The sequence below is a fragment of the Triturus cristatus genome, chromosome 2_1, assembly GCF_964204655.1.
Source record: "Triturus cristatus chromosome 2_1, aTriCri1.1, whole genome shotgun sequence".
NCBI classification, from domain to species: Eukaryota; Metazoa; Chordata; class Amphibia; order Caudata; family Salamandridae; genus Triturus; species Triturus cristatus.
Genome location: NC_140581.1, coordinates 963019116 through 963035560, shown reverse-complemented (window position 1 = coordinate 963035560; position 16445 = coordinate 963019116). Strand labels below are relative to the sequence as shown.

The 16445-nt window shown below is 42.0% G+C and overlaps 1 protein-coding gene across 1 annotated transcript in view; it reads left to right on the top strand.

The window, feature by feature from the left end:
* Positions 1-16445, top strand: part of MPDZ (multiple PDZ domain crumbs cell polarity complex component) — a 798673-nt gene that overhangs the window by 111572 nt on the left and 670656 nt on the right. Inside the window, exons 9-10 of the mRNA XM_085633687.1 lie at positions 1969-2083; positions 13056-13144. Of these exons, the coding sequence (XP_085489813.1) occupies positions 1969-2083; positions 13056-13144 (204 nt within the window). The remainder of the gene's footprint in view (positions 1-1968; positions 2084-13055; positions 13145-16445) is intronic.

Sequence of the window (16445 nt, the reverse complement as noted above, 5' to 3'; positions counted from 1 at the left end):
AGATTTGCTATGCACTGGTCAAGAAGTAGTTACAGAACAGTTAAGGGCTCATTATGTTAGAGCCAAGGCTGCTACCACCATGTTAACATGCAGAGTTCCAGACATGGACATCTGTCAGGCGGCTATGTGGGCATCCATAATTCATTCACAAAGCACTACTGTCTGAACAGCCAGGCTTGCCGAGTGGGCCATCTTGCCCGCTCGGTCCTCCAGGACTTCTTGGTTTGAGACCGGCTTCCAAATAAGTCTTTCTTCAGTAATGTATTTAAAAGGTGAGAATCTGCACTTAGAACTATCTATCAGAAGAACGAGGTACTTACCTTTCGGTAATGCCTTTTCTGGTGGAGACTCTTTCCAAACTCTGATTCCTTACTGACCCTCCCATCCTCCCTGCTCTGTGAATTGGGCTCTTGTCTATTAAAAAGTCTAGGAATCTGCGCATTGGTCATGTTTGGGCTCTGCATTTGATGGCGCGGATAACCTTGAAAGCAACTTACAGCACTGTGCAGGAGTGGTGCCTACATTTAACTAACAGGGGCTTTCCAGGGTGGAACAGTGTCTGTGTTGAACCAAACAGTGCCACCTGTTGTCGTGCAGAGGTTCTGGTCAAAATTTCCAGATCCGGACATTGTTCATCATGCCTTTAAAATTATAAATGCATTTAGCTTAAAAGTAGCCCTTTGTGATTGAAGTTCCATGTAAAAACAGAATGCTGCTGTTCTAAGATTTTATTATGTTTTGTAGAGACATGTTACCTAATTTTTCTGTAATCATTTGCATTGGGTTGCAAAACCCAACAAAGGGGAAACTTGCACACACCAATGCTAATAATTGACACTACATTGAATATGATATAAGCAAACAATAGGTATAATTCACTCTATATAACAAAGGGTGCTTTGCAACCGCAGTTATGAGCTACAAGCCTACATGGAGTCTAGTATGGAACAACCTATCCCTTGCCAACGCTTCAGGTTGTGCTATCTGGAATTTGATGTTCATGAACTTAAACTGTTAGACACTATGTAACACATGCAACGATATTCACCTACATGGAGCCACTATGATGCAGTATACACTGACATGAAACCTTGCACGGGTGAAACCCACACCCAGCCGACCTCACAGTTTGGCACTACATGGTAGATTATGTTCATGAACATCAATTGTTTTGCACTATATACACACAGGAGGAGCTGTATACTTGCATGGCGACAGAACCCAAGTGCTGTAAACGTGCATGGAGTGACATGTGAGATGCTGTACACCAGCGTGGAACCCCGCATTAGTAAAGCTTATGCCCTGCTGATAGTATACACTGTTGTAATATAATGTTCACACTATTTCACACATGCAACGGTATACACCTACATGGAGCCACTGTGATGCAGTATACGCAGACATGAAACCTTGCACGGGTGAAGCCCAAACCCAGTCGACCCCACAATGTGGCACAGCACAGGATGTGGTGCAGTGGCCAGAGCTGCTGACTCTGGAGTTGGGGATCCGGGTTTGAGTCTTGTCGTCAGCAAAATATCCTGTGATTCTGGGCAAATCACTTAATCTCCCAGTGCCCATGGATAGCCCGTGGATACCCTCACGGGTTATAAGCCGCACTATATAAATCTAAAAACAAACAAACTTAAATTGCTAGTCACTATATCATAATTATGCGCTATGCACGACAAGCACGGTATAGCTCCCAAAATTCTATAACCCTACATGAACACAGAAATCAGATGCTTTATACATATATAGAGTGGGCGAGGCGCATATTTTCTGACTCTACCAGATGGTGCTACTTAGAATATGATGTTTGCAAAAATCAGTTATTTGCCACTGTCATACCATGAGTCACTTTGAGTCACCATCTTTGGGAACTACTAATATCCTAAGAAAAGCTACAGTGTTTGATAATTGTGATCTCTGGTTACTTTCTGATTTGTGTTTTTTCTGTTTTCTTAATAGAACGATGTAAAACTGGACAAAGATGAAGATGATGAAACATTTGATGTTGAGCTCACTAAAAATGCCCAGGGTTTGGGAATTACTATTGCTGGCTATATTGGAGACAAGAACTCAGGTAAGCATATAAGTGGCGCACATTATTATGTGGCAGGCATTATGGAAAATGTAGTAAATCATATGAGTATTAAGACTTTAAATGTATGCTCTTGGTGTGTCATAGAGAACACATGATATTCTGCATTTACAAGTAAAATGTATTGAATTTCTCAATAAACTCCATAACAGATATTATACAATTCTGTTAGTGGCTGAATGCACACTTTTACTTTCTCTTTCTTCCTTGTGGAAATTTAAGAGTAACTTGAGACAAACAGACCCCAATAAGCTGGAATCACAGACCAAAATCGGGAACAAGTGACTGTGGTTCATGAGGAAACTGAATGCAACAAATATGCATACTCTAATGTTACAACACAATAAAAAGTGATGCAAATCCTTAAATAATCTCCAATGCGGACTTCACACGTGTTGACCTGGCAATAAAAAAAATAGATATTTTGCCTAGTATTTGAATCTGCACTGTATAGCTCGCAGCAGTGGATGACCCCATAACTAGTATAGTTACAGTAATTCGCCTTGAGTAACTCACATTGTTCCTCTGGATAGAGACCACCCTGCACCCAGCATCACATAAAGCATGCCAAATACCATACTAGCACCACATACCCAGAACATATGTTCATAGAACAGACGTAACTAGGGTGCCACTTTCAGCTTGCATGTCTCATGCAAGCCACTGCTTTCATATATCAAATGTTGCCCATGTGCACAGAGCCCATTATGAGCCAGTTCTGAAAGGTGGCGTAAGTTCTCAAGCGGGAGAAGGGCTGTAGCATGAAGCATTCAAGATCATCTACTTGAAATGGCGGCAATCATATTTTCATTTGTGAATCATACACATGTTTCCTTTGTTTTTTTTCCTGGTCTGTGCTCAACTTTTCCGTGTCTCTGGGTTCCAGACTATTGTGTCCTTCAAGAAATATTTGCAGAGAGTGGTTATCTAACAGTAGATCACTCTTAAAATGGCTACTCAAGGATCACATTTTGATTGGCGAATCACGGACAGTTTTCTGTTTTTTTCCTGATCCATTAGTTTTCAGCCTTTGGGTCTCCAGTACCACTGCCCTGGGTTCAAACACTTATTGGAGTGCCTCCCCTTTCCTTCAAATTTTCTTTTCCATAGTGACAGTTGTGATCTAAAATCAATTTGCGATTTTCCAAATGGTGAAGAAATTCACAGGCTCTGCATACTCCTGTCATCCAGTGTTGAGCTTTGACGTTTCAACTTGTTTTTGATTTGAGAACTGAGAGTTACAAGACCTGTTTTGACTACTCCCATCGCCCTCAATGCACGAGGACACATGCTCCACCTCAGAATGTTTTCTGCCCAGCGGGGGAGTAGTATGAGTGGAGTGCTGTGTTGAAGACAATGTTACAGTGCATGGTAGTACATAAGTTGAAAGAGGGACAAGCATCTGTGATCATTACCAGCTTCTGGGGAGGAGGGTGGGTGCATTCAAATCTACAATAATACACACTATGAACAGATGCTTACAGGCTAAATAATATTTTCCATTTGTAGCACATGTGGCTGTAGGTATGCAAGGTCTGCATTGTCTGTAAAGCAGTTTACCCAAAAGCGGTTCTAAGCGGGCAGACGATAGATATGTGTGGAACAAAGTCCTTAACGCACTTAAGCTTCTGCAAATGTGGAAGAAAATCCCTGATTCTTCCCTCATGTGTTGAGTAATGGGGGGAGGATTGGCTGTTGATGTCAAGTCGTAGTTTGGAGGTGGGGCCCCCTGCTGGAGCCGCCTGTACCTTTGCCTTGGTTTTTTCCCCTGTAATCACCCATAGTGTAGGCCTTGCTTGTTTGAGAGTACTTAAAAGACTGCTGTTGGAGCTGCTGGTCATGGGTCGAAATATACAAAGTGATCCTCTCTACGCCTCTTAACAGCTGTATCAGAAACACAATTTTGGGGTAGTGGCCTCTAGTGTACCAATAAACATAGCTGTCTCTTTCTTTATTTTCTATAGCATCTCATCCATCTGAGGGCTGAGATGGTAGTCTGTGTCAAATGCAAGATTGACCTGAAACCTGAAATGTGTAGCTACGTACGCATGGTGCAGTTGGACGCGTATGTTGATGCCTTGGGAAGTGGTATTTGGTGCATTAAGGGCGCGGCCGATGTTAGCATCAGAAATAACTTTTCCCTCAACCACAAGCTCTTGTCCTCTTTTCTTATGGGTTTCTGGAGGTGCAGTGCCAGTTCCTCTCTTCCCAATGGGATCTATCCTATCTGCTGCAAGTGACCCCTTTTTGGATGGGCACTCCCAGTTATTCATTTTTTGGGGCTCACCTCCTGGTAATTGTGAAGTTTAACACTGAAATGGTGCTATTCAGTGCCCAATATATGTGCTCAGACCCCAAAACATTTTAAAATTAACTTAAAACCTAGTTGGCCTATTTATCTGTGCCATAAGACCATAGTATGTGGTGCAGAAATACACTGATGGCATGAAATATTAAATGCCACATGTGGATTGCCGCACCTATTGTGCAATTCACTACAGTGGCAGTGAAAACATGGCTTCAGGGATACCCTATGTAGCCTGATATTAGCAGCTCGAACCCTGCTGCCCAGACTTATCAAAATCAACCTTTTAACAGGTAGAAAACCCTAAGCGCACCTTGCTGCCACAAGGTAGGGTGTCTAATGTTTAAGAGTGGGACATGTGTTGCATTAGGAATGGCATGCTCCCCCACTGACTAGGCTAAAAATTATGTTGTCACTTGTTAGGCTGTAACTGGTACATGGGAAAAGGCAAAGTAGAGATTACATACTAAATATATAGCTTTAGACCTTTACAAACTACAGATGCCATTCATAAACCTATTTTTATACTTATTAAAATTCCAATCAAATGTTGACGTCAGATTTTTGTTAAGTATATTGGAAGTTTGACCTTTTCCTTGCCTGAAGTTGCTGGAGGCTGATGGCATTAGCTTTCCAGCACCTGCCCAACCTGTAGATGGTATGAATTGGGCGTGAAAACTGCTCACATACCAAAAAAGGTGGCCTGGAAGTAGGAAGGTGTTTTTTTCTCCTGGTAGGTAGAGTAGTTGGGGTGGGCCATGGAACTTAATTAACTTCAAAGCGGCCTGTTCTTTCAAAAGAAAATGTTTAGGTGGCACTTGGAAAGCTCCAGCTTTTGTCCTTATAGTCAGGCTAGCACCAAGCCCAGTAGGAGGAAAGCTTCCCCACAAATTGGTTTTGAGTGACCACAGAAGATGGAACTGCTCATTACTATGGCTATACCTCTGGGTGGGCACCCAGGCTCTGCACAAGGGGGATAAGGGTTTCCTTCAATTATGAGAGTGAGGGGCAAACAGTAACTACTGAAGAAGTAGCTAGGCTGGTGTAGGAAACTGGGTTTTTGCTGCAGTACCCCCCCCCCCCCCAACTTTTTGCCTGGTATCTGGTGCAACGTAGACTGAAAGTGTGCTAGGTTCCTGCTAACCAGGTCCCCAGCACCAGTGTTCTTTCCCTAAACTGTATAATGGTTTCACAATTGGCACCCCTTTAGGATCCTTGTAAGTCCCTAGGAAATGGTACCCCTGGTATGGCATTGGAACTAAAGAGGGCCCCTTAGGGCTGCAGCACGAAGAGTGCCACCCAAGGGACCCCTCACCAAGCTCATGCAAACTGCCATTGCAGCCTGAGTATCTTGCTGCAGAGAAAACTGTTTTGTGTGCTATGCCTGCAAAACACTACATGAGGTATAGGTAAGTCACCCCTACAGCAGGTCTTACAGCCCTAAGGCAGGGTGCACTATACCCATGTGAAGGAATATCCGCCAGAGTGATATGTCCAGATGATATCTAAGTTCACCTTTAGATATTACCAGTGCACTGGGAAGCCATGACGAGTACGTTGGCTGGACATTCGTGATTCCAAGTTCCCCAGCTACATGATGGCTTCACTGTACCTCAAGGTGTTTGGTACCAAACACCTCGTCTTAATACATCCACACTGATGCCAGTGCTAGATTTATTAATAAATGCAATGAGAGGGAATCTTAGAGGTGCTCCCTGAAAACCTACAGCCTACTAGTGTGGTTACCAACTAGTCTCAGCCAGCCTGCCACCAGTAGACATTTTTCTGGCCTTCTGGGGTGAGAGCCTTCACTCTCAGAGGCCAGGAACAAAGCCTGCTCTGGGCGGAGGTGTTAACACCTCCAAGCAGGATGTGCATACCAGAGCGGGATGCTTCAAAGGCCCTCCGCCTTTGAAATGCGACCCAAGCCTCTCCGCTTAGTGTAAGATGCCAATCTCCCTGTCATGTCCTTGGAGAACAAGCGGAAAGACTTTTTTGATCAGGAGGTGTGTCCACACTTAGCCAGCACCACCCCTAAGGTGGGGCAACTTATGTTGACTCCACTTTTCACAATCCTTCATCTTGTGTTGGAGAGAATTAGCCTATTAGGGTCAGAGATATGCCCACTTCCCACAGAAATCGGTCATATAGAGGGTGTAGTCACCCTAAAGGTAGGTAGCCCATTGGCTACTGCTTAGTACTCCCCTTAACTCCCCATGAGTATTTAGATGACACCTCTCTAACCAGAACTTCAGATCCTGATGACCTAAGAAGAGCGAGGACACCGAAGAGCTGCAAAAGCAGAGAAGACTGAAGAGAGCACCTGACTTGTCCCCAGCCCTGCCGGCCTGTCTGCAGCCCTCATCAAATACTGCGCCACAGTCGACTTGTCCTGCAACGATTGACTGCAGAAACTTGGGAGGTCTGCCTGCCTTCGAAAAAGACTCAAGACCTCCCGTGAACAGTGGACCTGTTCTAAAAAACTCCAAAAGAGAAGACTCTGGCCTCCGAAACCGCCAAACTCGACACCCAAAGCTACCACTGCACCCGTCGCTACCTGCCCAAGTTGAAGTGGCCCACCGGTGCATACAAGGTTCCCCAGCCCTCCAGAGTTCGAGTCCATTGTGGTCTCACCCCACGTGGACTCACCAACATCGCCTGCAGCCTCTGCATGTAGGCCCTCAACCGCGGTTCCTCCCGATAAGAGAAACCCGACGCCTAAAGACACCTCTGCATCCGTCTCCCCCGGGCCATGGAGATGAGGGCCCTAGGTGTCTCTCTGTCCCTGAGCATCATAAGTCTTGAACCCCCTTGTTGGTTCTACCCGACTGCCTTCCTATCAGGACCTGCAGCCTCTTTTTACCGAGAACGATCCCTATTAAAACCTATTGAGCTCAAGACGCTGATTTGCACATTGCACCCAGCCCCCCTCGTGCCGCTGGTGGTGTACTGCTGATGCTGCCTTGGACCTTGCCCACCACTCACCTTAACTCTGGCAGATTTGTTCTGTAAGTCGATGTACTGTACCTGTTTGAAGAACTTTTTCCTCCTTCCATAGGATAACATTGCAGAAATTGAAAATTGCAGTGTGTCCGCTTTTTAAAGTGAAAATAATTTATCTTCGAAAACATACTTACCTGAATGATTTTTCTCTGATGCCTAAACATACATAAAGATACTTGCTATTTTTATAAATTGGTGTGGATCTCCTTTAAGGAGTCATGTTTTTTCATAAACATTGTGTGTATTTGCAAATGTCATGAACTCCTCTGTGTTAAGCCTAAGGCTGCTCGACCACACTACCCCCAAGCAGAGCACTTTGGGATTGCATAGCAAGCCATCCACTCCTAAGGGAACCCCTGGGCTCTTTACATGGTATGAGGACTTATTGATATATCATAAAGATCCAGCTCCCTACAGCCAAGGCCTGGGAACATTGACTCGAGTGGTCAGAGAGGGACTAGAAGTGTCTTAGGGTGTCCCCCAGCCACAGACTTGTGAACCCTACAAAGCTGGAGCCTTACCCAGCCTTCCTCAATACATTTACTGGATCTGCAAAAGATCAGAAAAGGACTGGATCTCTTCCCTCTTGTGCCCCGGACAAAGAAGTGGACTCGCAACGGTCAGTTGCCTTACATCCTGCCTGGCTACATGAACCCAACAATCTGCAAGAGGCCTTTTCCCTAGTCTAAGTCCAGTGGCAGCTGGACCTAGACTGGTCTTTGCTGTTGGCCTCTGCTTGACACCCTGAGAGTCTATAAATGCCCTTCCCTGAGGTCCTGGAGGTCTTAGGTGTGCATTTCTGTGGTTGTTTGGGCACCAAAAGAAAGTTTGGAAACATATGAAAACTTTCCCTCCAGAGCTCAAGGGCTTCAGGTGTTGTATAAACTGAGTCTCTGGCTCAGTTCAACAAGGTTTGTTTTCACACCCACGGGTGAACTGAGTCTAGCGCACCAGCGCTGAATGTGGAAGACAGGTTATTATAGCCACGCAGAACCCCACCCAATATATAAAAGAGGTGGTGTCAATGCTTTTTGGTTACTAACAGGGAGCCGTGAAAATCCAAATGATCGTTCATTAATGATTTACACAGTCAAGCTCAATTACAACGGAATATGTATTTCACCATGTTTATTTAAAAAAAGTTATTTTTAAATATCGAGATCTAGTGCACATATTATTGGTAACATCACAGAAGATAATAAAAAGCAGTTAAGCTTTCCAAAAACAGTGATAACAGAAAAAAAAATAACATCACAATTTATAACCGTTACACACACATTCTTCTATCTCTAAGCGCTCTGCTAGTGCTAGCAGATGAATAAATAATAAGCCTGAGGTACCTGGACAATATGGTTTTATTGTCTGATTGGAATAGCTTGTCAGCTATTACGAGCACAAGGAGATTGCGTCTACGAGAGAACACGATCCTGGCACCAGGTCGTGAAGTGAGTTTGGAATGCTTCTCAGAACCTCAAGAGTCTTGCTGGAGGCTTTTACTGTTAGAATGGAATCTGGTGCTGTGCTCATCTGGATCTGCTTCTGCGACCTAGGTGAAGTTTCTCTCCTAACTAAGAAGTCCTTATAAAGTGTATCTTAACTAAGGTGGAATATGCAAGGTCACCATAGAAATGTTTTGTCATATACATCAGTGGATGTACTAACAAGGTAAAAATACATCAATATAGACTATATTATTTGGGTTATGGTTGTTATGTGACCTGGAAAAGGCCACTTGTCCCAGACTGATGTCGCACTAGGGGATTTGTTGATGTCTATATCTGAATGACACTTTCACAGTTCTTAGAAAGATAGTTACAAAGGACATCTGAGTCAAAGGCAGACATGTTCATGATTCTGTATAATTTGAGGAGAAAAATGGCAGCCTCCATTGTCAAAGATGGCAGCTTCCATTGTCAAAGATGGCAGCTTCCATTGTCAAAGATGGCAGCCTCTATGGTCTAAGATGTCTACCTGCATTACCTAGGATGCATTCGGGGCAAAGCTGGATAGGCTTACTCAAATTGAGACTATAGCTAAAATGGAACCTGTCCTGTATGTATTTAAGAACCAAAAACTACAAAAAAAGCCTTAAAACAAGTGATTAAAATAGATAGAATTATGGAGAGAAACAGTCATACGATTTATGACAGTATACATATGAACCAGGACAGGTGAATATTTTTGAAATGTTCCTACTATTCTGGATAAATAGCTGGTAATGTCGCAGGCAACGTAATAGTCTTTATTTTAAATGGTAAACCAAAGCTCCAAAGTGATTCTCTAGAGTCAGAATCACCAGATCCAAAGATACAGCCAACACATGGTTTGCCCCCTTAATGGCGCGTTTCTCTACACTGCATTGGACGATTACATGATATTTATGTCAATATGATTAATATATTTTCATTTTAGCAACGTATATACATTTAACTATATTTATGTGCTCAATACTTTAACTCTTACGATGAATATTGTATTGTTTTGATTCTTTCTGTTTGAATTTTGGCATAATGGTCTTACTTATCGGTTGGTCTTTTCTCTTACTTTTACTTTACATTTTTATGTTAAATATACATTGTGACTATTCAATTCTTACTTTCTGCTTCTGTATGTACTATCAGCCTTGAAAAAGCCCCAGGTCTGCGCGTTCATATGTATACTTTTGGAATCAATGGGTTAGGGGTCTCTCATTCACTAAGGACAAGTGGCAACATAGATACCATCGTTAATTAAGTTTGGGCATATCCAGAAACTATCACCCCTATAACATTGGCTATAAGATGTATGACATTTCTGGAATAATATCTAAGCTAAATAGTCACAAAATTATCAATGAATGGGTTTTTGATTGCATATCAGACATACTCATTATACATTTATAGAATTAAAGCTCATGCCAGAAATGTGCATTTGATGAAATATCAATTCATCACTTGCTATATGTTTAATTACACGTTTTCAAGCTGAAATGAAAAAGGGGTCTCTGGGCTGGAAGACATGAGATTCTTACAATTCAGAGCAAACCATGGGAAAAAGAATCTGACTGTCAGTTCAATGGCTTTAATTGAATTTCAAGAAAAATCTCTGATGTTCCAGAGGGACAAAACTGCTTCAAGTATCCGGCCTTCGGTTCCACTGTGGCAGCTACAATTTCAGCAGTGGCACGCTCAGGAAAGGTTTTTCTTCTCAAAAAGTGACAAAGTCCCCTTCTTTGTTGGGACTTAAAAAATGTTTCAATGTTTTTTTTATTGAACAGTGACCAAGTCCCTTACCGAATTTGGAGTTATAAAAGTTTTTGAACTGTTTGACTTCGAAACTTTCACCGGGGCTAATCCACTAGCTTTTGTCAGACTAGGAATCAATCACGGTCTGCTTAAAATCGCACCTAGGCCCCGGGACACCTTTTTCATAGAGTTTCATTGGTGCATTACGCTTTTTGGCACTATTTTCACCAAATTATTATTATTATTAAATGTTGTTCTTATTTAACTTTTCCATTTTTTCTCTTCATTTTGAAATTGGCTGTAGAGTTTCATTATGTTTTATATTACTTTTTTACTGTCTTTGCACCACTTAAATACTTTACACATTCCTTTAATTTAACCCTGACTGCTTTGCGTCACGTTACCTGAGATTGAGCACAGACGTATTTTATTTACTTTGTATGACATCTAGCAGGTGGTGGCCTTATCCTTTGAGATGAACACTTGTCTACCCCAAATAATAACCTACTTTCCTATAATAAGCTGTGTCAATACGCTTGCTTTCCTTGTCTGATGGGGGAGTCACCTGTGGCCTGTGCAGAAGCACTTTTTTGCCTGTATGTTTGACGAGATGAGCTGAAAGAGGCTGGTAGAATGTAGTGTGTGTCAGATGTTTTATGTACTTTGCAAAGCTGGGAAAAGTGATTGGTTTCTGTACATAATTAATACAGAAGATAATCTATTGAATGTGTCAGTGTGACGATTGAGTTTACTTTTTAGATGTAAAATAGTCTGCCATGTATTTCAATAGAAGCACCTACTAGAGGGAGAAATAATACACCAAACAGCAAATAGCATGTGGAGAAGAGATACATAGTTCTATGGGTGGGGCAAAACTGTACTCAATATATAGTTTAAAGAATTGGTAACAGTAGGTTTTGCAGACAGCTGCAGTGTCAACCCGAGACTTGAAATGGCAGGATCAAATGTTTTCACAAATGCATTAGTTAAAGGGATTCCCCTTGGGCATGTATACCTCCAGTGCGGAGGAAAAAAAGAAACATATTTGGCTTTGCAAATACGCTAGTTCATGTGGATTGGTTGCAATGTGACCAATCCTAGGAGTACGCGCATATATACAGAGCTGCATACATTTGCATATCTACTCCTAGGCATTTGAGTGAGTCCGAAAACTACACAAATTGTAAGCATATTTTTCCGATTAGAACATTTTTTTACTTGTTTCTAATTATTATTGAATCGGGCACCCAGCATTGAAGAGATGTTAGTTGATGCAGAGTGTCATAGATAAAATTTGTCAGACTTCCAGAAATAACATGCTTCCTCAGATAGGGGCACATGTACCCAAGGGTTTACAAATATTTTTGTTTCAATCATTTTTTTATTGCGTAATCACAATATGAGGCGTATAAAGTGAATGCTGCATTGATTTCGAAATCATCATCTAGAGACACGTTTCTTTAGTCCTAGAAGTCCAACGCCTTCCTACTGATATCACATAGAGTTGTGCAAATCTGCTCCTGAGGTTATCAAGAGCATGTGAGAGCATGATGAATAAACCTGAGGTGCCGAAGTGATCCTTTGTTAACTATTCTCCCCTAAATTCCAGTCTCCCATGGTAATCTGTAAGTAACATAGGCACCCCATAGGAGATATTTCCAGCCATCTCTTTTAGCTTGACCATGAATGCAGTTTGATTTTGGTTAACAGCATCTCTTTTGTCCAATAATTAAACATTTCTGAAAAAATATTTTAAAATGTTTGTGTTTTTTGCTTGAACTTCACAACCCGCTATATTAGTCCTTCAAGGAAAGTGTCATTCTGATATCTGACCATAGGAGTACACAAAATATAGTGTTTAATTAGGAGGTTTAGTTTGTCTTTTGCAAGATGAATAAATATGAGTGGGGTTTAGGTGAAGACACATAAAATAGACCCCAAGCATTTAACCAAGGTTATACTGCATACACGCCCTGTGGTATTGCATAAAATATTAATTTCACTATGTATTGCTCAAGTAATGGTAGGGTTTGTCGAGTTTCAACTATTTCTTTTTCACAGAGATGACAATAACACCTCCAATGGGGAAGCAGTCCTGCTGATGACAGAGCCTGTTAAAATGCACCTACCACATACAAGGGTGCCAGTGACAAATTAACTCCATAATGATTATCAAACAAACTAAATTCAATTAACTAATAAGCTCCTGACTATCGCCCCATTAGCCTGGAAGACTATCTTATCGTGTGATTTCACATTCCTGTAGAGCATGGGCAAGTTATTGTAAAACGTTTGACAACTGTATGTGTCCAGCGGTTATAGTGACAAACATCAGGCCTTGTTGTTGCATAGTATGTATGCTTGCATCATATTTTAATTTCCTGTTTTCATAAGGTTGTTTTGATATTTCTCCTACTCCCAGAACCATCCGGTATATTTGTGAAAAGCATTACGAAAGACAGTGCTGTTGAACACGACGGTAGAATACACGTTGGAGATCAGATTATAGCAGTAAGTAAGAGGACAGGGTTTGGTGGTAGATCTTAGCACATGATGTTCATCTTTGCATTTGGTTTGTTTATAGCACTGGGTTTGACATGTTTGCGTGACTAATAAGGATGCATAAGATCATGCTGTGCCAAACTGTGTATTTGGCTAAACCAGGAGTGCATTTACAGTGTGTAATAACAGATTGTTGTCTGAACATCTGACTTGAACTGTTCAGTATCGAAATCCAGAAAAAAAGTGTCATAGGGCTGCATTGCTACCACTGCTATCTGGTCGCGCTTAAATGTTCTTGTGTCAAGTGCTACAGATGAATCTCTACTTCAGCAAAGTATTTGTTATCAAGTTTGTAAATATGTGTAGGTCACATTGCGTATGTCATGCATTATGCCACTCTGTCTGTATTATTCTTAAAAAGTAATAAAAAAATATAAATTATGTGGCACGGCATGCTTACAAGGGGCCCAATTTCCAATCACTGATACTGTCAGAAATATAATTCTGTAAGTTTCTTCCTCTATTTGGAATTCATTTGCGACTTCATTGGACTTTATAAAAGTCCCTAAGAGTACTTCTGGAAACCTGCAACAATTAATAGAGTTCTTTAGATACTCATGTTGGGCAACATTCACTTATTGAGATTTCGCACATTCGGGAAAATCCACCATGTTAGTCAGTCACACAATCTTTTTTTCCTTCTCAGGCAAAATGTGTTTCCCTATAGATAAGGCTCTTTTCCAACACCCCAATGGAATTCGCTGGTGTTTGCTACATGTTCCCACTGTGGGAACACAATTACTCCAACATTATTTTAGGAGTCGGTTTAAAATGTCGCCGGCTCTACTAAACGGAGGGAGACAAAGGGTTAAATTCAGTTTGGAAAAAGGCCATAGATCCCTGATCTGTAGTCTCTTGTCATGTTTTGACTCGATTCTTTGTCTGTGGGCCTCTGAGTCCGATTATGGTCTTGGGATCAGGGGTGACCTGTGCCCAGTGCATGCCTTGCTCATTGCCTCCTTTATCACTTCTGGATATGCTCGAAACAGCAACAACTAAAGATTAATTTCTTCTGTGCATGTCCGTGGCTAACTCTTCGTCACTTCTGAATTGACTAGTTAGATCATTTACAATTGCAACCTGTGCCTAGCGCAGGTCATGGCTGCCTATCGTTCACTCCTGGACGGCCCCTTAAGGGCTAAAGGGTACATTTTCTGCATGCATGTAACCAGTGCATGTATTGGCCTTTCGGTCTGTTGCTCGTAGGTGGATCTATAAGGCATGTTGGATCTAGTCTATGGCCCTTATTCGCTCTCCTCACACTCCAGGGTGTATCTGTACACCTTTGCTCAGCCTATCTTTAATCGATGCACTCTAATGGATGGAAACAAAATCTTCTACTACGGCGGGATGTATATGAAGCCTTTTGGTTACTCACCCATCATGCTGGGGGTTTATAAAGATCATAGGCCATTACTGTTTGTATCCAGGAGTCCATAAACTGCTCATATGTTGTTGCTCTGAGTTTATATCATCTAATGTATGTTTCTATACCATCTTTCACTCCTCCCTCTGACATTACATACCTTGTAGCAGCAATCTAATACAATATAAGAGTACTACTCTGGTTGCTTTCGCACAAGACGAAAACACACCAGTCCGCTTCAGCACCTTCCCCAAGGTACTACTGTGGCAGATTTTAATCCATTTTAAATGAATTTTATGTTTCCATCATTACAGTATCCAAATTCCGTGGGCTATGTCTTTCTTTTTGGCACTTTTTTGATATGCTTAGGAGTGCAAAATTGTGTGTATTGAACTAGTTTTCTGCTTAATGTGGACAAACTGCACATTATGTAAAGTTAATTTTTCAATATAAGTGGATTTTAGTCTGTCATGTACAATTAATCCCCTTCTTTCAGTACATTGCTAAAAAAAGCAGATTTCACACTTTAAATTAATTCAATTGTCCCTATTAAGAACAATAACTTGCACAATTTCTGCATCAATTAATAAATATAATGCATTTACTGCATTCAAGTAACAAAAGCATTTATTTGCAGACACTGCTGTTGCTTGCTAAGCTCTTTGTAATTTTATTGAAAGTTCGCAGTCAGGGCTACAGAAGTATGCAATTATGGGGAATTAGTGAGTATAACATAAAAAAAGCAGTTGTTGCATTTGCAGTATATTATAATTTGCTGTAAAATCAGATCTGCTGGTTTCATCATAAACCCATGGTAATCGACACATACTCTAAATGCTGTTCCAAATCTCAACACTATTTCTTTAAGAAGCATGCAGGCTCTGAGGGCTGTAGCGATGGGCACAGGACATGGTCAAAGGTCATGCTTTGCACTTACAGCCTGCTGGGAATGGCTGTTTCAGTGCTCTGTATGTAACCTTGCACATTAGTTACAGCTGTACTGAGATCCAATAGGTATCATTAGGGAAAATTTGCAAACCTACCTTGGACTGTGCAGCATTCGTACTACCTGTTTTGCTATACTGAGCATTACACAGGAGCGGATCGTGTCTGGGAAAAGAGGCGAGTCAGGGGACGAGGGAGACAAATGTAAAAAATAAATAATAACTTACCTGCTGCCCTCCACCATTGCGTCGCACTCTTCTCCTCTCCTCTCCTCTCCTCTTCACTGCAGGAAGGCACAGGCTCCCAGCCTGCCCTGCGGACAATCCTGAAGCTGCTCTCATGCATGAGAGCAGCTTCAGGATAGGCCTGAGCACCGATAATTTGCGCTCCGGGACAGGCTGAGAGCTAGTGCCTGCTCTCTCCAACCCCAGCAATGCAGCTGGGGTTGGAAAGAGCGTCACTGCCCATGTGGGTTTGGCCGGCTTGAGATGGCCAGCCTAACCCACAAGCGCAGTGAAGGCAGTGCACCTACCACTTCACTCAGTGCCTGTCGTCAATGTGTCCCTGCCCCCAAGACTCGGCACAAGGTAAATAAAACGTTAAGAAAACGGGTTATAAACCAGTTTTATTATCATTTTATTTTTTCATGTTTTGCAGGGTGCTGGCGTTGGGGGGACACCCCTCCCCCATAGCGGAGGAGCCGCCCCATACATTACACTGAACCACAATGTCCTTTTTTGATGGATAGATCTTTGAGCAAATTCCCCTCTTTATGACAATCCTCCAGGTGCCTGATTGGAATCAGAGGCCTTCTCCTGCTGTAGCTCTCTTTTGTCATCAGGTAGCGCCATTCGGCTTCAGCTGCAAGTCTAGGGTGTGACGGCCTTTGAGTATATTAAGCACCTTCTGGTGTATTGTCATCCGTTCCTCTTTTTTTAC